This window comes from Periplaneta americana, chromosome 13 (genome assembly GCF_040183065.1).
Source record: "Periplaneta americana isolate PAMFEO1 chromosome 13, P.americana_PAMFEO1_priV1, whole genome shotgun sequence".
Lineage (NCBI taxonomy): Eukaryota > Metazoa > Arthropoda > Insecta > Blattodea > Blattidae > Periplaneta > Periplaneta americana.
The window spans coordinates 136170105-136194092 of NC_091129.1; the positions used below are offsets into that span (position 1 = coordinate 136170105).

Here is a 23988-nt window from a genome sequence, read left to right on the forward strand (position 1 = left end):
AGACTAGATCAGATATACACTCCTTAAACGCTAGAAATAAAGATAAATTAGATTACACAAGGTGCAGATTGAGTGTGAGCTCAAATACTTGCTTTCTTAATGGCATCAACATATTTAATAAGATACCATTGGAGGCGAGAAAGGTACCAATAAATAGGCTTAAGTCCTGTACACATAAATGGTTGCTGAATAGACTTTTCTGCTCAATTAATAGAATTCATGGAGTGCGATGTAAATACTGTATTTTTGAAATGTAAGCCTTTATATTTTAATTTTTCTCTTGCATTTTAATTTTTGCTTTTGATTGTATAAATGTGTTAACCTGCATCATACTCTGTTCATTTGACAGTGTTCGTTTATTTGCTCATATTTGTTTATTTGTCTATGTTTATTTGTGCTAAGTTTATTTGTTTGTGCATGTGTGAGTGTATGTGTGCGTCCTCATATTCATCTTCTTTCACTGTGGCTGTTCCTCGACTTTGGAATTCCCTACCGAGTAATGTCAGGGACTCTCAGACACCAAACCAATTTAAGAATAGGCTAACGAGATATTTTTCTAACAATTCTTGTTAACATTAATAGCTGTTTCAGGTTTCTCAATGTTTGATGGTTATATATATATCACAGACAAATATCTAAATTATGTCATTATTATTATTACTGCTATTATTATTATTATTACTATTATTATTATTATTATTATTATTATTATTATTATTATTATTATTATAACTATTTCTTACCCATGTTTATTATTGTCACTAACATTAGTTATCCAATTTTCATTATTTACTCTCATGTTGTTTTATGATCTAGATATTAATGTAATAACTACGTAAGCAAATGTATTTAATTAGAATTAGAGTCTGGCTGGGCGGAAGAGAAGGCCTACTGGCCTTAGCTTTGCCAGATTAAATAAATAAATAAATAATAATAAATATAAATTATCTAATCTGACAATGTCATATCCAGGCTTTGTATACTGATTTCTGACGAATAATAATAATAATAATAATAATAATAATAATAATAATAATAATAATAATAATAATAATAATAATATTATTATTATTATTATTATTATTATTATTATTATTATTATTATTATTATTATTATTAACATCTTAATAATAATAAACCTCTTAAATGGCATACCTTCCATACTTTCATTCTGTATGTAATGAAATAAGGATTAATATTTTGGACTAAATCATTTGAAGCTAAATATATTTTTTCTTTATAAAAGAAAGCCCTAAGAATGAAGGTGTGTATAAAAATATATAACGCAAAAAAAAATTTCTAAAACTTAGATAACATTCTTTCTTTCCCTGGTGATGTTTTACATTAAAAACCAAGATACATTAAAATTAATACTAATCAGAACATTAACAATTATATTAATACAATATACAAATCAGATCTCCATCTACCCTCTGTGTTGATAAAGCGTCGTAAAACAACCTACTAAAATAAAAAAATAAAATCTAACCTCTGTTAGTCTCAGATGCTGTAAAAAAATGTTCACTGCCCTACTCATGTCTATTACTAATTACGATCCTCAACATACTGCCCAATTATCTTCAAGCTTTAAAGGGACAAGAGGAAGATTATTTATTTATTTAATCATTTATTTATTTATTTATTTATTTATGTATTTATTTATTTATTTAATAATTTATTTATTTATTCATTCATTTATTTAATCATTTATTTATTTATTTAATCATTTATTTATTTATTCATTCATTCATTTATTTATTTAAAAATTTATTTAATCATTTATTTATTCATTTATTCATTCATTTATTTAATCATTTATTTATTTAATCATTTATTTATTTATTCATTCATTTATTTATTCATTTCTTTATTCATTTATTTATTTAATCATTTATTGATTCATATATTTATTTAATTATTTATTTATTTATTCATTTATTTATTCATTTATTTATTTAATCATTTATTTATTAATTAATTTATTTAATCATTTATTTATTTATTTATTTATTTATTTATTTATTTATAAAATGAACAACAATGATATAAATGATCTATATAACTGTGACAATAACAACAAATGAAGGACATATATTGCATTGGTTAGTTTACAACAAACAATACTAATAAATTGAAATATAACAGAAAATATTACCAGTTTGTGATGAAAATTTTTGCAAATAATATTAAAGCAATTTACATTGCCATGATCAAATACTTCTCGAGTGGCGTATCGTCGCAATGTCTCTCTCGAAACCATGTACCTCTACAAAAACGAAAGTTTCAAGTAGGATGAGAGGACGCATTTTTTTGCTGCCAAAATGATGAGAATATTAAATGTATGATTTGTTCACAAGTATTATGAGGAAAGCGGTTGTATAACATAAAACGGCATTATACTACATGTTACTGATGAAACATTAAAAGGTTAATAATAATAATAATAATAATAATAATAATAATAATAATAATAATAATAATAATAATAATAATAATGTGAAATATTATTACTGAAACTTATCTAATTTAACAGTTAAGCTGAATACAATAGAAATGTAAAAATATAATTAGGCCTATACAAATACAATCATTTATATAAATCGGGCGACAAATTAGAGAAGCTCACAAGCACAGCCTTACAGGTAGGGTCGGGACCGACCGGCATCCGTCCCAATTGCATCGTAAATAAGAGCACGCGATGTGGTTCTAAAAACAACGACGCCTCGATTGGGCTCTGTGCGTCTGGCCACAGGCTGACGTCAGGCCTACGAGAGAAGCTACAAGAGACAAATGAACTTCAGTGTGTGTGTGCGAGAAGAGGGCTCACAGATTGCGGACGGCTTGTGCAGTAAGTACATAGCTTCATATTTTCACTGTCTTGGCAACGCCAACAAATACCATGTTACAGGATGTAAACGTGTTACGACATTCCAGGTTTTCTGGAACGTTGTGCTATGATGATACTATAGACCGTGTTTTCAATCGCATATTAAACTCACATTGATCAAGAGCAAAAGATGAAGTTTGCACTTGGTAGAGCAGTTGGCAGAGCACTGACTTGACGACTGCGGACCCTGATTCGAATTCCGATGCTGGCGGAGTCGTATTTGTGCTCGACAGAGTTTTCCTCGTGATTTTCCCGTTTCTCTCCATCACTCTATCGTCACTCTCCATTTCAATATTCATTATCGTCATTTAATAGTATTCAACAAAACCGGGTCCACACCTGTGGAGTAACGGTTAGCACGTCTGGCCGGGAAACCACGTGGCCCGGGTTCGAATCCAGGTTGGGGCAAGTTATCTGGTTGAGGTTTTTCCGTGGGTTTCCTTCAACCCAATATGAGCAAATGCTGGGTAACTATCGGTGCTGGATCCCGGACTCATTTCATCGACAGTATCACCTTCATTTCATTCAGACGCTATATAACCTGAGATGTTGATACAGCGTCGTAAAATTAACCTACTAAAAAAAACGGTGCGATGCGATGTACATTGGCGTTCAAAGATATCTGACCTACAATTTTCTGATCGTGTAAGTCATTGGTTCCCAAACTTTCGACTCGGAAAAGATTCACAGATCCTCAAATTAAATTAATTTAATCGCTAGATTAATATAGATATAAATTTAATATGCCTTCATATTTATATTCTGTATGTATTTAACGTCAACAATATGTCTACAGTAACGGAGTGGAGTAACGGTCAGCGCGTCTGGCTGCGAAACCAGGCGGCCCGGGTTCCGAGTTCGAATCCCGGTCGGGGCAAGTTACCTGGTTGAGGTTTTTTCCGGAGTTTTCCCTCAACCCAATAGGAGCAAATGCTGGGTAACTTTCGATGCTGGACCCCGGATTCATTTCACCGGCATTATCACCTTCATTTCATTCAGACGCTAAATAACTTAAGATGGTTATAAAGTGTCGTCAAATAACCTAATAAAATAAAAATAAAAATGTCTACAACTACATTAATTACCATGATTACTATGCATAGCCATCAGATCATAAACATGCAGTAGTATTTATAAACTGCGTGAATTTTTTTCAGTAATTACATGCACAATTATAAAAAAAAAATCTCCAAATTGTTAATGTGAAGAATGGTGTTGTTTTCTCATCTCACAAATTTCTTTAAAATGGGGAAGACGGAAGAAAGTTTAATTGTCATATCTGTCGTGGCATCCAGACGATAACGGAATTTAGATTTTGTTGCTGCATATCGTGAAAATCCTACTTCGCACAGATATGTTGTTGGAAATGGAGGAGCTTCGCTACTGCACAAATGTAAATCCAAAAGCTAAATATGATTTATCATATTTTCAATTTTTTTATTCATCCCCCCGTGTTTAAAATAGCAGCACTGGGGTGCGATAGCTACATGACAAGGTGATCGACTAGTTTGTGAATTTGTAGAACTGTCATTTTTAATGGCACGCATTGTATTCTTCACCTAACATAATTAGGAACATAAAATCCAGACGTTTGAGATGGGCAGGACATGTAGCACGTATGGGCGAATCCAGAAATGCATATAGAGTGTTAGTTGGGAGGCCGGAGGGAAAAAGACCTTTGGGGAGGCCGAGACGTAGGTGGGAAGATAATATTAAAATGGATTTGAGGGAGGTGGGATATGATGGTAGAGACTGGATTAATCTTGCTCAGGATAGGGACCAATGGCGAGCTTATGTGAGGGCGGCAATGAACCTCCGGGTTCCTTAAAAGCCAGTAAGTAAGTCATGTTTATTGTTTTTTTATTAGCCACCTATCCATTGAGACGACACTGTATAATATGAAAGTTAAAATTATTCGTAATATTAAATTAATATTCTTATGTTTGAAATCAAACACATGTGGTTATTAACACACAGTTTAACACAAACACCTCATATACGCCTGCTCGTACTGAACGCAAGGGTGAGATCTGGTCATCTACCCTTGTCGATACACTAACTTTCACTTCAATACTGTACAATCGCGTTGAGAAAAACGGCAGTATTATATGTATTACCATATTACCATGTAATGGCTCACGAAGTAATTTGTAGTGGACAAAACGGGAGCGAGGGGTTTTTCTTTTGGGGTTCTGGTATCAAATTTTTAAGAATTTAATGCTGAATTTGAAAATAACAAACTTTAAATCTTAAATTTGCGACAAGAAGTCTCTTTTCGCTTTCCGCCTCACATATCTTATATCATAATTATGTAGTTGTTTTTGATTATTTGTTTGCCTTCAAATTATCTACCTACTTATTCGTCCGTCGATCCATCCATTTACTCATCCACCCACCCATCCATTCAACTATTTATCTGTCAGTCTGTCTGCCTGCCTATTCGCCCGTGGTCGAGTGGTTAGCTTCTCTGCCTTCCACAGTGGCGACCCGGTTTCGATCCACGTCTGGATCGCGAAGTAATTTGTGGTGGACAAAAGGGGAGCGAGGGGTTTTTCTTTTGGGGTTTTGGTATCTAATTTTTAAGAATTTAATGCTGAATTTGAAAATAACAAACTCTAAATCTTAAATTTGCGACAAGAAGTCTCTTTTCGCTTTCCGCCTCACATATCTTATATCATAATTATGTACTGCGTGTTCAGTTCAAAGTGTGTCATAGCACGCTGTATGCCGTCATGTGGCTACCCGATGAGCCTAGAGAATTCAATCTTCCTACACTTCCGCAGAGGCGTATTACCTACGTGCCAGAGAAGTTGCCTAGCAAGTACGGCGTTCATTCTGAAGAGTACGTACCGATACGTACGGTAACGCAGGTAGTGGCAGGAATGTGAACTGTTTGGAAACACGTACTGAGGCGAGTTTTTTCTTACTGTCGGGATATGTGGAGAGGGTTAAGACGATTACTTACATATTTGTTGACATTAACTTGGACGGTCAACATGGACACGGATCATTTGATTTGTGTTGTGGAATGTTGCCGTACGCAAACAATGTTAACAAATACCCTGCGTACGACTTGGCCGCGCAAAACACAGTTCGAAAGGGGTTATGGTAGCACACAGACCGTACAGACCGCCATCTGTTGTTACGACGTTCAAGTTATACAGTACACGTTCTCAAGTTCAAATTGAACGCCTTGAATAATAGGCAACTTCTCTGACATAAAAGCTGAAACTCGCTTCAAATCGCTGACTCATAATAGTGACGTCATGACACACTTTGAAATGAACATCCAGTAGTTGTTTTTGCTTATTTGTTTGCCTTCAAATTATCTACCTACTTATTCGTCTGTCGATCCATCCATCCACCTACCCATCCATCCATCCATCCATCCATCCATCCATCTATCTGTCAGTCTGTCTGCCTGCCTATTCGCCCGTGGTCGAGTGGTTTGCTTCTCTGCCTTCCACAGTGGCGATCCGGTTGCGATTCACGTCTGGATCACGAAGTAATTTGTGGTGGACAAAAGGGGAGCGAAGGGTTTTTCTTTTGGGGTTCTGGTATCAAATTTTTAAGAATTTAATGCTGAATTTGAAAATAACAAACTCTAAATCTTAAATTTGCGACAAGAAGTCTCTTTTCGCTTTCCGCCTCACATATCTTATATCATAATTATGTATTTGTTTTTGCTTATTTGCTTGCCTTCAAATTTTCTACCTACTTATTCGTCTGTCGATCCAGCCATCCACCTACCCATCCATCCAACTATTTATCTGTCAGCCTGTCTGCCTGCCTATTCGCCCGTGGTCGAGTGGTTAGCTTCTCTGCCTTCCACAGTGGCGACCCGGTTTCGATCCACGTCTGGATCACGAAGTAATTTGTGGTGGACAAAAGGGGAGCGAAGGGTTTTTCTTTTGGGGTTCTGGTATCAAATTTTTAAGAATTCAATGCTGAATTTGAAAATAACAAACTTTAAATCTTAAATTTGCGACAAGAAGTCTCTTTTCGCTTTCCGCCTCACATATCTTATATCATAATTATGTAGTTGTTTTTGCTTATTTGTTTGCATTCAAATTATCTACCTACTTATTCGTCCGTCGATCCATCCATCCACCTACCCACCCATCCATCCATCCATCCATCCACTCATCCACCCATCCATCCATCTATCTGTCAGTCTGTCTGCCTGCTTATTCGCCCGTGGTCGAGTGGTTCGCTTCTCTGCCTTCCACAGTGGCGATCCGGTTTCGATTCACGTCTGGATCACGAAGTAATTTGTGGTGGACAAAAGGAGAGCGAGGGGATTTTCTTTTGGGGTTCTGGTATCAAATTTTTAAGAATTTAATGCTGAATTTGAAAATAACAAACTCTAAATCTTAAATTTGCGACAAGAAGTCTCTTTTCGCTTTCCGCGTTACATATCTTATATCATAATTATGTAGATGTTTTTGCTTATTTTTTTTGCCTTCAAATTATCTACTTACTTATTCGTCCGTCGATCCATCCGTCCACCTACCCACCCATCCATCCATCCACTCATCCACCAATCCACCCATCCATCCATCTATCTGTCAGTCTGTCTGCCTGCTTATTCGCCCGTGGTCGAGTGGTTCGTTTCTCTGCCTTCCACAGTGGCGATCCGGTTTCGATCCACGTCTGGATCACGAAGTAATTTGTGGTGGACAAAAGGGGAGCGAGGGGTTTTTCTTTCGGGGTTCTCCCAATTCCCCTCACCCTTATGATCCTCACTGCACGGCTGACAGTTGTGTTACTGCACAGCACACCATGCAGCAGGACCCAGCCTACACGGCGCGCTGCAGCTCCGTCACGCTGCAGTCCAACGAGCAGGGCTTCTTCCTGGACTTCGCGGCGCAGGTTGCTGAGGCGATGGGCTCCGAGTGGATCGACAGCAAGTTCGCGACGCTCCGCTCGGACGAGGCGCGTCTGCGCGCGTGCTACGAGCTCGGGGACTGCGTGCACGGCGTGCTGGGCAACGTGCAGGAGCTGTACCGCAGGAAGGACGCCGCCCTGTCCGCGCAGAAGAGACGCGAGGCGGAGCGCTACCTGTCGGCGGGGAACCCCCGCCCCGCCCTGCAGCTCTGCAACCACGCCGTCATGCGTGCACCGCCGTCGGGTGAGGAGACGACGCCCCTATTCCAACATGTCCATGTTCAAGTGAGGGGACTGAACCAACACCTGACATTCTGGTTATATCACGCCATGCCAACGTATTAAGGCGCGTCTCCACTATTAAACATTTAACAAAAACATGTTAAATGTTAAATTGTTTACTGTTAACATCCCAACATGTTGATTGAACATGTTAATGCTAATTTCATTTAACACGTTGTCCACATAAACAGTCTATGAGATTTTAATATAGTGTTTTATTTTCAAACCTTGGACAATGGACTCAGATGATGATATGACTTTTGTAATTGCCTCTATTGCTTGTTACAAGGCTTTGAAAAGGAAGAAAATGAGAATGTGGATGCGGCAATATCTTAGTAAAAGACACTATGCAGGATACATTCTAAACGACCTTAAAGTTGAATACAGTATCGATTTGGATTCAAAAACTTGCTGAGAATGTCAGAACACGATTTTAATATAGTGCTGCAAAAATACTTCCTGTTACATCAAAGAAATACACAATTTAAGAGCAGCCATTTTATCTCAATTAAAAAAAATTACAGCGCGATTGATTATCATAGGACCTACGACATGATAGATGTTAAAGGAGTGGGTAATATCGTATAATTATTCTTTTCGAAGTTTTACGAACGTTAACATACATCACCAAATACGACCATTACTGACGTCAACATAGCATTAACGTTTAGTATACGACGAGAGTGCGAAAACTCTCTATTGTATTCTCGAGAACAATTAAATAATAATTCCAGTTCTCTAAAGCAGTCGGCCTTCTTAGTTTTGCCCATGTATTCTTTTGCAGACACACCCCACAAACAAGGCCTTTCCATCAGTGCATTAATTTTATCCTAATGTATTTTCTTTCGTCCACTCCAATACTTCGAACAACTTACAGCCAACACCAAGGTATTATAGTATACAAATGTATACGCGTCACAAAATCGGAACTTATAGTTGTTGCCATAGACATAGTTGTTGCTATGGAAACTGTACGAACTTTGCCGAACTGTACCGACGCTGCACGAGCAAATGAATTGACTTGACACGTTTTCCATTTCTGCTGGAAAACACGCCAACATGTTAAAAGTGTTAAATTCCACATACTTACTAACATGTTAAATCAATTGAGACTTGAAATGTCCATATACATGTTAAATTCAACATGTTATATTTAACATGTTGTTGTTAAATGTTTAATAGTGGAGACGCGCCTTAAGATAACCCAGAACAAATACTAAACAAGTGAGACTAGGGCAGTGGCGAAGTTCTTAAGAGGCTTAACTTACACAAAAAAAAATTAGTTACTATATCTAGTAACAGTATAAGTACGTAATAACAATGTATCATAACACTTGGTTTCACTCCGATCCCTCCATATATTAAATTCACTGTTGGCACTGCGAGAGGCTTGTGGGAAAAGCCTCATAGCGACGCGCGACGGCCTATTTCACAGGCAGCGACACTCGTAAGCTTGAAGGGAGGAGGGGGTATCGATTCGGTACGACTCAGTAGCAGAACGCGGGGCTAGCCTCAACAGTGATATAATACGCCGCGCTATGTTCGTCTTCTGTGAATGCGCTGCATTGTTGAGTGTTACTTTAATCAAAAGCACATGCGTGTGTTACATAATAATTTTGTGTAAACTGGCTCGTACTGAGAGAACACTGAAGTCATTATTTGCAGAATTAAAAGAGAATTCAAGTTGGGAGTATGAAACAAAATGAGCTTACAAAGATAGGAGATCGACACTACATTTACACATTAAAATAGCGGATAGAGAAGACAAAATGGAAAATTTAAATTGTCATGGTATGAGAAATATCTTGGTTAACAGGGTGCACTGAGTCAATTAAGTTATATTGTTATACCTATATTCTGTTCGGGCGTGAAAATGAGTGGTCATAATCTTCTTGAGGGATCCGTGTCACAAAAAATTTTGATAGAAAAGTCGAGAAACATCTGCTGTATGAAAAGATATATTATGGTAAGCAGATATTTTCAGCCTACCCAGTATTTACATCTTAGTTTCTCTACAGGACAAGAGAAGTACCTATAAATTCACTTCTATGCCGATAATGAAATCGACAACCTACAGCTTGTCCAAGTCAAGTCTGCGAGTGGGGATATCGGGATGGAATGTAGAGGCAAAACACAGTTGCCACATAGGTCACTTGACGCTCAGATTTCAACGTGTGCACATCGTTTAAAATACACTACGAAGCGCACGCATTTTTTGACCTTGTCTTCAGATAAATGCAACAGTTACGCTGCCTCCCCCCTCATGCAACTTTCTCTCCTACGCCCACGCTTGCCAATCAGACGCCAAACCTCACTGTCAAGCAGAAGTAGAAGTACAGTCTATTTCAAAGCGTCTTAAATTGTTACCGCTCTATGAACTGAAGCGCAGTAGGAAAACTTTGCTGTCATATGAGACTGTACTGGTCTCCTCTCGTTACCGCCTCTTTTCACTACAGAACTGCCTCCAACTTTCCCTCTCGGCTCGCAGACTTAACTTGGTCGAGCTGTAGTTAGAATTTTGCAGTAGGGTATGCCACCACTTGGGCCAGAGGGGTACAACACTTTCATAATTAATTCTTAACACGCAAAGAGCATCTCGAATGCATTCAGAGAGGCGGCAATACGACGAAAGTACGAATATGAAAAATACCTCCAGTTATAAACAATACAAAATTTCTTGGCAATTGAAAATTTCACAAAGATAAAATATAAACCTAAGAACGAGTTACGTCGTTTTGGGTTAAGATCGCTATGTTGAGTCAGGCCTGACTGTTTTGCGTATAGTTACATGTTTTAAAAAATGCACAGAGCTTACAGACTTTACTTCTTATGTAAGAAGTAGTAGTCTATACGTTGTTCTCTATCGTTGCTTATGATTTACTCTATATAATCTAATTATTGCCTGAAATATGTTACAGTAAGATTGTTACATGAAAGAGAATTCATTTTATTCCAATACTTCCACTCTATTAATCACCTTTGCTATACTATAGTAACTTATAGTGTGTTCGGAGTTCAGATAATACCATTGGGTATATAGGCGTCATCTTAGCGGACATCCCCTCTCTTTGTAATAGAACTAAAATAAGTTATTTACGTATTTTATAACATATATAAAATAACAGAAATATATCTAAATACTGTAACTAAGCAATGTTTGAAATATAAATATATTCCTTATAAACAGACTTACATATTACCACAATCTAGTACATACCTGCACAAACAGCGCTCAACGAGCGCGCGCGCTCCTTCGGAGCGGGAGAGCCGTATTTACCGCTCGCCGAAACGAAGAGACTTGCTATAGGTAGAGGAGAAGGAAACGACCACTCAGCTATCTAGTGGAGTGCAGTGTGTATTCTCAGTAACTGTTTCACGTTGCTTACCTACTGATACAGTACAGTATGGAGGAATCTAAAAGACGGAACTTAACATTCAACATTTAACGATTTACAGCTCGAACTTATTGATCTTCAGTGTGACCTAAGAGCTAAAGATCGTTTGAATAATACTACTAGCCTGGTTGAGTTTTATAAGATAAACATTAGCAATAATATCCACGACTACACAGGCTGGCTTTGAAAATGATTGCTATGTTTTGCTCAACATTTATATTTGTGAGCAACTGTTTTCTATAATCAACTTTAATAAAGGCAGGCATGGAACATCTGTAACTGATGTTTCATTACGATCAGTAGGCTACTGTTCCTTTCAGCTGCCAACAGCATAAAACCTCGTTTTAATTTACTGATAAATAAAAATATAACAAAATGATATTGTACATTTAAGTAGCTATGGAATTTCTATTATTTCTGTAAAATAAATATTCCTTTATTAATTAATAATAGTCCAAGATAGTTTTGCAAACACTGAACGGGAATTCATTTCATAAACACTCGTACTAGTAGGCCTACTTCCTTTTGTGTACATTTTGTACGAGATCACCCCTTCTTCCAGTCCACGCTTATACAGAGCGCAGTCAATATCTGCCTCCGCTCATGAGCTGTGAGCCGGCTCGGAGAGCGCAAACCTTGTGCAGACCTGGTCTAGTATATACAGTCACGAAACTCGAGTGCTTAGGGTGCTAGGAACAATAGACTGTGCCGGTACTATTTCGCATTGTCTGTAATGAGGCGATAGTAGCGATCCTAGTGGTTAGCAATTATCTATGGACGCATATTTACTGCGTATTGAGCTTCGTGACTGTATATACTAGACTGTGATATTACTTTGTTGTATTTCCAATAACAGAATATGTTATTCACTGTAGGCTCTGATTCTTTATAGCCTAGTTGTAAATTGAACTAATCTGCTTGCTATGTATTGTATATTTTTGTAGAGCCGTCGGCGTAGCTTTGTCGGCAGACTCGCTTGCCTGCTGATCCGAAGCTGCGCTTGGGCTTGAGTTTGATTCCCGCTTCGGCTGATTACCTATTGTTTTTTCCGACAATTCTACAACCGCAAGGCAAATGTCAGATAATCTATGGCGAATCCTCGGCCTCACTTCATCTGAAATGAAAAATGAAGTGTGCAACTCATTCAACGCTCGCTTGAACTTTCGTTTTTGGAGGGGTGAGATCGAGAGTTGCTTTGTGTTTTCCACTAATAATTTTCTCTCGTGATTTTCGAAACAGAATACCGAAACCAAGATTCATAACACACCATAACATAATTATAAACTAAAAAGGTCATGGTTTCATTCTTTAATTCAAAATAATTTTTGCTTTTCTTTGTAGGAGTGGACACAAGTGTGGACAATGGCTTAAGCTTGTCGCTTGCTCTAGCAGTACGTTCCGAATCACTCTTGCAATTGGACGAAAATGAAGCATGTCTCGCTGATATTCAACTCGCCATTCGAGAGGGCTTTCCCCCACATCTCAGGTAAAGGAAGGTCTCCGCATATTATCCACATAATCGTCTATCATCTGATATCTCCTTCTGTCCCGAATTATTCTCTCGTTCACCATTCTTTCCAGTGCATCCTTCAGCTGACATTTTCTCCTCAGCCAGTGACCCAACCAATTCCTTTCCTCTTCCTGATCAGTTTCAGTATCTTGTATTTATACAGGGTGTCTCAGAAGGAATGTAAAATACTTCAGGATGATGTATAGTGAGGGTCACATAAGAACAGTTCCTAAACAGCAAATATTGCCGTCTTGTCAGTGTTGCCAACTGTTACCAAATATCACATGATCCTACGTAATAAATGAGTTCTTTACTTACCGTACTTCATATTGGAAGGTTATTCTAAATAATTCAATAATTTGTAACATATTTTCGTAGGCAAAATATACGATAAAGGGATCAGCATGTCAAGTATTTTGTCTGGCAATACGAAATTCATTGGTTTGACTAAACAATTGACTCACGAGACCTAACCCAAAAATGTATTTTGTTTGATTACATGGAATTATTAGTACTAACTCCGAAAACTTACCTGACTATAATCTTCAATTATAACCAAAACGCAAGACATAAAATAACTATTATGTATTAATATTAATACTGATATTAATTAATTATTAGTATGTTAAAATTGCACTAGCTTCCAGTAACCGGCTCAGAAATCTAGTACAATTTTAATTTCATGGAACTCCATTACCGACAAATATTGTCGATATTTGTCTCAGCTGCCAACATACGAGTTACAAAATCACTACCATTTGTAGTATCTGTTGGTATGGAAATTCGAAACGAAGTTGACAAAAGAAAATTCAACCTGCAAACTAGAAAAGCACCACAATCCACTAGTATATGTAGTAATGGGGGAAAAATGGTTAGGTTTCACCCTTACGGTATGAAGTAAGCTGACCCGGACTATAGTTTGGGTTAACATACATCGATTTAACCTGATATACCTCTGTCCGAAGGTTGGGGAGAAATTAAGAGGAGATATACTGAAACGTCTTGCGGTTCCGTGTACTATACTGGACAGATCTTTTGCACACGGTAGCATCTGGGTACCGCAACGCCTGCGCAACACACACAAATGAATAAACGTTCGCTTGACATTTAATTCGCGTATTCGCATAGTGGTTATGCAGACATGCTTTCTGTTTATGGATTTTGAGATGGCAATGCATTGGCTGCTGTTGAGGAATACAGACGACATTTTCCCAATCGAGGAGTCTCATCTAGCTGACTGTTTTCCAGTGTTTACCGGATGTTATCTGAAACTGGCAAGCTACCAAGCGTTTCATTGAGGTCGGAAAGAGAACTGGTATACCGTTATCTGATATAAATTTACAATTGATGGAATCCATAAGAAGGGCAACTTCAGTAATTTGTCTTGTGTAATTATTTTATTTTCTTGCTGAGTTTGTACTTAATAATGAAATAAACGCATTGGAACAACACAAGATGCAGCACTTTCAATAATGTATCATTTTAAATTGAGTCGTTCAGAGCAAACGTGGTGTAAGTCAAAATTGGGTAATGAGGTTTAAAGTACAAATTCTGTAAAATACAGCGCAAAGTAGCAATTAATATGTCCTTCGTGCTATCCACCGACTACTAATAGTTTAAATAAATTGAATATTAATTGCTACTTTGCGCTGTATTTTACAGAATGTTTACTTTAACCCTCATTACCCATTTCTGACTTACACCACTTCTGCTCTGAACGACTCAATTGTTCTAAAACGTAGAAATACGTCTATAATACCTCTCTCCATTTAAAAGTTACTTCATCAATAACTTTCCAATCATTCATTTCGGACATAGGTAAATCTATGTAGGTTAACCCAAACTACATCATCATGAAGTATTTTACATTTCTCCTGAGACACCCTATATATACTCGTATATGCTCTCTAATTAAGGTAATCAGTGCCTATATATCGGGTTTGAAACTGTATCTCTTCTTCTACACTCTTTTCATAGCTGTATTCTTACCAAAGAAATGAAGCACTTAGGGACACATTTGTAAAAAATGTATTTCATGATCGGACAATTTTTGGTATGACTGACCAATTCCATCCAACTAGTGACGTACGCAGAATTTCGTCAAGGGGGGGGTTATTATTAAAATTGTTTACAATTTACATAATCGGTATTTTAAATATTGTGTATTATTATTATTATTATTATTATTATTATTATTATTATTATTATTATTATTATTATTATTATTATTATTAATTTACGGTATATTTATTAATATCCTTATAAAATCTTTGAAACGTAATTTTTTACAGCTATCCAATTTTAACAAGCAAGTTAAATTTCATATTGTTTCAGCTTCATTTTATTACAAGGTCGGTACTGGGCGATAGGTATCTCTATAATAAAGATAGCATTGTTATAATTCGAACGTGGCGCAGCACCAAGCACAGGGTTTATAATGAAGGAGGGTTAGGAGGACTATGCCTTATGTCGATGTAGACTTTGTTACTCTGACAGTAAAAAATTAGAAAAGGGAAAAGATTATGGATAAAAAAATACTCAGATCTAAATATACAAATTTTTTAAGTTCAAGGGGGAGTTAACCCAGTAATCACCCCTCTTGCATACGTCCCTGATCATAACCTTTGTTTTAGGGAAAGGTACGTGGTCTTCCCGGATACTCTATAGAGAGGCCCATATTTCGACCCTCCCAAGTACTAACATTGTAACTCAATTTTGCATGGTTTTGAGCTGTCCTAGTTAATATGGTCTTAAATTGTTTCTGTTTCTTCCAGTACTATCATTGTAACTCTAAACCTCCCCAATTGTATGTAAAATCTTATTGTTACTCTACATATCTGTATACACTAATTTACACGATCATTTTAAAACTTCATTTTCATCTCCTGAAAATGTAAGAAAGTGAGTTACAATGTTAGTACTTGTGAGGGTCGATTTACTCGTGGATCACAGGGGTCCATACCCAGGGCGGCAAAATTTTTAGAAAAAAAAAAAAACCGGGCCGAAAATAAATTTTCGATATTCTCCTTCGCAGATGCCTGCTTTAGACAGTAGGTAGCATGACGTGTTAAATTGTTATGTGACTTTTTTTACAGTTTGACTGCTAAATGTCTAAAATATACATAATTAAGATCGTGGGGACGGAAATTTTTTTCGGACTCATTAGCTACCTAAATACGGGATTGTCTATGGGGATCAGAGAGCTGCAGAATAGGCTTACAACCGGTTTTCATTCGACCGGTCAGAGAGCATCCGACCGAATGTTCGAATTTCAACCGATTATCCTTGATGTTTTGCAGGCTAAACAGAACACTGACATTTTCTGAGTACACTAACGGAGTAACAATTGAAGGAAATTTACCATGTGTAATTAAAAAAAATGTATTTGCTTAACATAGGCCTACAATAGATTGCATACTTCATTACACTTATCTTCATAACATAGGTATCCGGTAACAACAAAGGAAATAAATGTAATGCGTAATAATTATGAAATCTAGTGTGTAAAGAAACGCAAGAATAGAATAAACTACAATTACTTACTAAATAGAAGAGAAAATGAGTACATACAGTCTATAGTAACATTTACACTTTAAACTCAAAATGCATACCTCTAAAACAGTAGTTGTTAATGCCTTTTAATAACTCTAAGCAGATGCATTATTTCATTAATAAATCATTTTTAAGAAATGTTTTGCTCTTGACGATACCAACTGGAATAAATGAATGAATTATCAATGAATCAATAAATCAATCAGTGAATCATTGAATCAGTCAATGAATTCATGGATGAATGAATCAATGAGTCGATGGGTGATTGATTGATTGTAGTGAGAGAAGAAGAATTATCAATTAAATAGTAGGCCTACATGATGATAATCGTGTCATTTCAAGGGCTCTTGGAACTCCTGCATGGCTCAATGTGGTCTGTCTTTGTCTCCACTCACAAAGAGTGAGAAACAACTCGAATATTCCTTAAACCTAACCTGAGACACTCTGCGAGACGGAAGAACTTTGCATACTGACTACAGCGTCAGGCGTTCAATAGCAATATATAATTTTCTTGTCTACACCTGTGGAGTAACGGCTAGCGCGTCTGGCCGCGAAACCAGGTGACCCGGGTTCGATTCCCGGTCGGGGCAAGTTACCTGGTTGAGGTTTTTTCCGGGGTTTTCCCTCAACCCAATATGAGCAAATGCTGGGTAACTTTCGGTGCTGGACCCAGGACTCATTTCACCGGCATTATCACCTTCATCTCATTCAGACGCTAAATAACCAAAGATGTTGATAAAGCGTCGTAAAATAACCTACTAACATAAAAAAATATAACTTTCTATTTTTCGTAACCGGTCATGCACGACCCTAATGAGAATCGTCGAACTGACGGATTATCAATTATTTGTTTATCGATAATGCCAAAACAGTTGTTATTTTAATGAGACACCAGAAGATTGACAACCTAATGTCCTCTTAATTCGGCGAATGTTTGTAAAACTAGGTTGACATTAATATTGTGTGACGTAGGTACGAGTTGTACTGGCGCATGGGGCGGTGCTATCGTGGTCTGGGACTGATTCCGAAGGCGCGTGTGTCTATGCAGCTGGCTCACACCCTCCTGGGCGAAAACAAGGAGCACGTGGGCCCCATGGAGTTGATCGCCACTACGGTGAGGCTGCAGAACGAGATCTCGCAGCTCGACATTGAGCAGCCCCTACCCCAGCTCGAAGCATCGTCCTCTCAAGGTACGTTGACTTTATTTCGAAACGAATACAGTAGAACAATTTATGAACGGCTTGATCAGACACCCTGCACAATGAAATAAGTTATATAAAGAATTATATCTGCGGGATAGTCAACATTAAACTTGCACATGAGAAGGATAAATTGAAGACAATAAAATGTTCGTTGCTAAAAATAATTTTAAATAGCAAATAATTAATATTAATCTTTCAATTTCGTTGTTGTATTCCAGTACTAGCTGTTCTCAATGCCAGTACTATCTGTTTTCAGTTGTTTGCTACCAAAACTTCGATTCGTACCACTATTTTCATCTCAGATGCCAAGAATAATTACTTACTGGCTTTTAAGGAACCCTGAGGTTCATTGCCGCCCTCACATAAGCCCGCCATTGGTCCCTATCCTGACCTAGATTAATCCATTATCTACCATCATATCCCACCGCCCTCAAATCCGTTTTAATATTATCTTCCCATCTACGTCTCGGCCTCCCTAAAGGTCTTTTTCCCTCCGGCCTCCCAACTAACACTCTATATACATTTCTGGATTCGCCCATACGTGCTACATGCCCTGCCCATCTCAAACGTCTGGATTTAATGTTCCTAATTATGTCAGGTGAAGAATACAATGCGTGCAGTTCTGTGTTGTGTAACTTTTTCTATTCTCCTGTAACTTCATCCCTCTTAGCCCCAAATATTTTCCTAAGCACCTTATTCTCAAACACCCTTAACCTATATTCCTCTCTCAAAGTGAGAGTCCAAGTTTCACAACCATACAGAACAACCGGTAATATAACTGTTTTATAAATTCTAACTTTCAGATTTTTTGACAGCAGACTGGATGATAAAAGCTTCTCAGCCGAATAATAACAGGCATTTTCCATATTTATTCTGTGTTTAATTTCCTCCCGAGTATCATTTATATTTGTTACTGTTGCTCCAAAATATTTGAACTTCTCCACTTCTTCAAAAGACAAATTTCCAATTTTTATATTTCCATTTCGTACAATATTCTCTTCACGAGACATAATCATATACTTTGTCTTTTCGGGATTTACTTCCAAACCTATCTCTTCACTTGCTTCCAGTAAAATTCCCGTGTTTTCCCTAATCGTTTGTGGATTTTCTCCTAACATATTCACGGCATCCGCATAGACAAGCAGCTGATGCAACCCGTTCAATTCCAAACCAAGAATATGACATGAAAATAGTTTCAATAGATTCAAAACCTACAGAAAACGCACAACAACTACAACACATCCAATCTCTCAACCCAACACAAACAAGCTGCATTCCGAACAACGGTACACAGACTACTCAACATACCAAAGAGCCAACAAGACTACAAAGAAGAGTTAAACACAATCAAATATACAGCACAATAAAATAGATACAACATCGCACACAGAACACAAAACACTCTAAAAAAGCATTTCAACAGACAAACAACACAAACAAACAAATACAGCCACACAGACGTATACAAATTCAAATGCAATATCTGCAACAACTTCTACATAGGACAGACAGGAGATCATTTCAAATACGTTACAAAGATACTACCACTGGTTGTAGTTTTCATGCCATGTACCTCTCTCCCGTCTCCTTACTTGTTAGACTGTCTCGCGTGTAATTACTGCCGTTCGAGTTTTGGTCACCGCTGCATTATATTATCTCTTTTCTTAAACATACAGTACTTCTTATATCATAGGGGAGAGTCGGGTAATATCGGACAGAGCGTTTCTTTCATTTACCACCATATGGTAGTACCTGAATGACATGGTTACGTTTCTCTATGCGACATCACAGAAACGTAACCATGTCAATCAGGTACTATCATCGTGTAGTAGATGAAAGAAACTCACTGTCCGATATTACCCGATGTCCGATACTACCTGACTCTCCCCTAATCATGAATGAAATGCTCTCAGGATTCTGGAGGCTATGATCAGAAATTAGTCACTAGCTAAGTCAGCAAGCGAGCACGCAGCTGCTTGTGAGAAAAGAATCACGAGTATAATGGGGGAAGTAAAAACCCAGAAACTACTTCCCTCTCTTATGAAATAGCCCGAACTTGAGTTGTCGCTCCTATACTGCTTTCAATTCAAGTACAAGCGGCTGATCTTTTTGTTAATGTGAAACTTGGTTGGCTCTCTTCACTTCTCAGTGCAACTGTAATGTTTCACAGCTCTGTCTGTGCCTCAGTTGAGCCAAGGGAAGAACCCCGACATGCCTGCAATGTCTCGCCTCATTTCGGTGGTGTCCAGTCCTGAGCAGGGGCGCTATGCAGTAGCAGCAGAGCACATCTCTTCAGGGGACACCATCGTCGTGGAGCCTCCTTATGCAGCCTGCCTGCTGCCCGATGTGTTTGGCACGCACTGCCATCACTGTTTCAAGAGGTAACACCTTCAAATGTGTGACACATTCCTTGAATTTGTTTTTATTTAATTCGCCACACCAGCCAAACAGAGCTTTCACGTATATATGACATAATCAGGGAATCCCAGCAAACGTACCCTGTCTTTCTGTTAGTCACCCCTGCTACCACTGCTGCTTACATCCATTAACTCACGGTGGTCCGCCAGATTAAAACTTACGTACTATGTTTTATTAACATTCGTATATTTGGCCGTACAATTATCAGCAGTGGGTTATGGCCTGCTCGTTCCCCAGATTTAACGCCATGCGATTTTCGTTTCGGGGAACATTGAAAAATAAAGTATACACAAAAGGCTAGAAACATCCTTTGTTAGAAAAGTGAAGCCTGGAGATACGTCGTAAATATACGGTACTTTCCCTTATTGTGAGAGCTTAAAGAAGAATTAACTGCCAGCTCTTTCACGCTCTATCAAATTCTGTACTGTGCGTATAGACGTCTATAGAGTTTTCAGCCTAATATATGATCTAGGTCTAGGGTTTTTAGTTGGTTATTTAAAATAAAAATAATATCACAGAACAAAATATTCAAGCAAAAATCAACTAACTAAATATCTACTTTGAGAGAAAAATGGTTTTTATTCTTAATTCTTATCTAGTTACAGACAGTAATTATTAAAATATTCTGGAAAGAAACAGTCCAATAATTTAAAAACACAATGTTGCTGAGGATTGTTGTTGAGTTATTTGTTACTGTTTGGTTTAACAGGCTTGTCGCGCCAGTTGCTTGCCCAGACTGCAGTGGGGTGGCTTTCTGCAGCACAGACTGTAGAGACCGGGCAGTAAGGACCTATCACCGCTATGAGTGTCATTTCATGGACCTGCTAGTGGGTTCTGGCATGAGCATTCTGTGCCACATCGCACTGCGAATGATAACGCAGTCTGGTCTGCAGCACTTTTTGGATGAGAAGGACTCTCTTAGGGAGTCATTCTTGCAGCCCAACAAGCAGCCAGGTGAAGCACATAATAATGTCAACCACATTAACACTTGTTATGAAACATTAATTAGTACACTGCTCCGCCGATATAGAGAAAGTCAATGTCTACCTACTTAGATACAACACGTGGAGCAAGTCCCCTGCAATCGGGAAACATCATGGTTAGGTATAGCATGAAAATCCAGGAATATTATGGACAGTAAAAAAATCTATCATATGGGTATTTAGAAGTTGTTAATTCATTATAAAAAGTTATTACAAATTAATTTTATTTCATAGAATATATCTATAAAATACAATAATAAATAAGTAAATAAATGTTGTTTTCTAATGCCAGGCGTTTGACAATAAAGTCATTTGACCTCTTGCATTCCAATATTTTTCAAAGATATTATCATGGTCAGCCATTGACGCACAGATTTTGAGGTGTTCTGAATCCATTTCTTGATTTGAGTTGCACAATGGACAGTTAGATAAATAGATAAATAAATGAAAAAATAGAGAAAGAAACAAAGGAAGGAATAAATAAATAAATAAACAAATAAATAAATATTACCTTAAATTCTCCAGCAATATCCTTAATATTTGCGCCGTTTTCAAGGCAATGAATAATATTTACTTTGTCAGAAAAACTCAGACGTGAATGTGTTTGTGACATGACGCCTTACCGGTATGCGGGGGCCTGGATTCTCGTCACAACAGCAGACCACGTTGTACTGTTTTGCTGCTTTCTTTGGGCTCGAACACATTCTACTAAATCGGCGGAGCTGTGCGTAAAATAAAAGTTGTAGCATGTAATAAGAACGCTATCACATATGTAGAAAGAAAGTGGTTTTACTGTTACGATATCAGATTGGATCGTTATCATTACTCTTAATATAGGCATGGGCATAAGGGAGGGAAGGTAACTCGGCATGGGCATAAGGGAGGGGAAGTATATATGAGTTCACTCCTTCCACAATATTTCGGACATAGCTGTTATGTTTACATCAGTGGGAACTATATGCACTTGACTTGTCTTCTGCTTAGATATATACAAAACTAATGTTACATGCCATTACATTGAACATTTCAAATCAACACATATTCATTATATATGAGGTCTCGCCTACTTCATTGAATATTACACGACTACTATGAAGTAGCCAATGTGTATTATCATCATTTAATTCGAGAAAAATTCGTTCCGGCACCTTACAACGAGAGGAGTTTGGCCGGCACCGTGGATCGTGTCCCGGCATAGATCAGTTGGAAAGAGCACTCAGCGCGCAGAGCTGAGAGGTCCCGGGTTCGATTCCTGGTGCCAGAACGAATTTTTCTCGAATTAAATGACGATTTCAAATCAAGTCAAATACATAATATGTGCATTCATATGGTTACTATGGCTTAGCACTCAGTCATAAATAATCACTTATAAGCTCTAGATTGCCTATATTGTTTGGTCAGGACGAGTCTGTCTATATTAGGATGAATACTATTACTACATAAACGTAAAGCAGTTACGAGATGGTAGACTGTTTGACGTGTATGCACAATATTTTTCATCAGGTTCATTTTAGAAAAAAAAAAATGTTTGCAGACATACGTGGATTCGAAGACTGCCAACATCTTAGCTGCGAAATGACGTAAGTTGGGAGAGGTATTGTTCCCTGTGACTCCCCTGTGTTTCAACAGTTTTGATTCCAATAGTCACTTTTAACGCAAAATTTGAGTGGTTTAGAGGGAGTTCTGAAGCTAAATCATGACAGCTGAATGTAAAGTTATATTTGAAGAATGCACGGGCACAGGAAACTCATTTTCTTTATCAGGTGGACAAGAGATGTTTTGAAACTGAGTTCCTCAATTACGGATAATACAGACTGACACGTGTTAAACTGAGTTATTTTAGGATTTCGGATAGGCTGTCATTTCATTTATTTCAGAAATTCATGTGTCACTTTATGTGGAATTACAAGAATCAAGACAATGAAGCTAACATAATGTTACATGTAATTCCAGGAGTAATGTATGGTTCGCTTATATTTTCCCATATATTATTGACATGTCTCTCATTTCTATTGACACAGGGAGCTATGCAAGTGTGTATAATCTAGTAACTCATGCAGAGAAGCGGCCTGCTCAGGACTTTCTGCACAGGACTCTAATGGCTTTGTTCCTATTACGCTGTCTTCAAGAGGCCAATTTCTTTCCTCATGGTAATAAAGGTAAGAAATGTGGCATTCCACCACATTTAGGCTTAAATTTCTGTTATGATAAGTAGCACTCATAATCATCTTCCTATTTTATTAACTTATCTTCCATATTGAAGCTTAAAAAAGTTAAGGGTGAAGTTACCAGTGCATGCGACATGATGGTAGACCTATATGGAGAACAAAGCAGAAGAGCTGCGATATTTTACACAGAAACTAAGACTGAATGCTTTATGTATATTGTCGAATTATCAGGACTACAGTCTTTAAAATTCCTTCCCCTATCTTATTTAGTTTTTATTAAGTGTCACAAGAAATTCGTGTCAATTTTAAATCAAAAAATTTTATCAAGACAAGTTTTCAATTTGAAACATGATTCTATCGATAATAATTACTACTCTGGACTAAATACTGTTTCATTATATAACGAAAGAATTAAAAATGAAAATAATAATCGAAGCCAATTTCGAGTAAACTATATTTTTATACAATTTTTAATAAACTTAGTAAGGCAAGTTTTAAATTTGAAACATGATTCTATCGATAATAATTACTACTCTGGACTAAATACTGTTTCATCTGACACTATTCATTATATAATGAAAGAATTAAAAACGAAAATAATCGAAGCCAATTTCGAGTAAACTATATTTTTATACCATTTTTAATAAACTTAGTAAGACAAGTTATCAATTTGAAACATGATTCTATCGATAATAATTACTACT

General features: G+C 37.2%; 1 protein-coding gene across 1 annotated transcript in view; it reads left to right on the forward strand.

Moving 5' to 3' along the window:
- The first annotated feature begins 2731 nt into the window (after positions 1-2731).
- The window catches only part of LOC138712466 (SET and MYND domain-containing protein 4-like), a 36692-nt gene continuing 15435 nt past the window's right edge, over positions 2732-23988 (forward strand). Inside the window, exons 1-7 of the mRNA XM_069844311.1 lie at positions 2732-2848; positions 7664-8018; positions 12793-12937; positions 17486-17703; positions 19886-20096; positions 20843-21087; positions 23138-23275. Of these exons, the coding sequence (XP_069700412.1) occupies positions 7670-8018; positions 12793-12937; positions 17486-17703; positions 19886-20096; positions 20843-21087; positions 23138-23275 (1306 nt within the window). The 5' untranslated portion in view covers positions 2732-2848; positions 7664-7669. The remainder of the gene's footprint in view (positions 2849-7663; positions 8019-12792; positions 12938-17485; positions 17704-19885; positions 20097-20842; positions 21088-23137; positions 23276-23988) is intronic.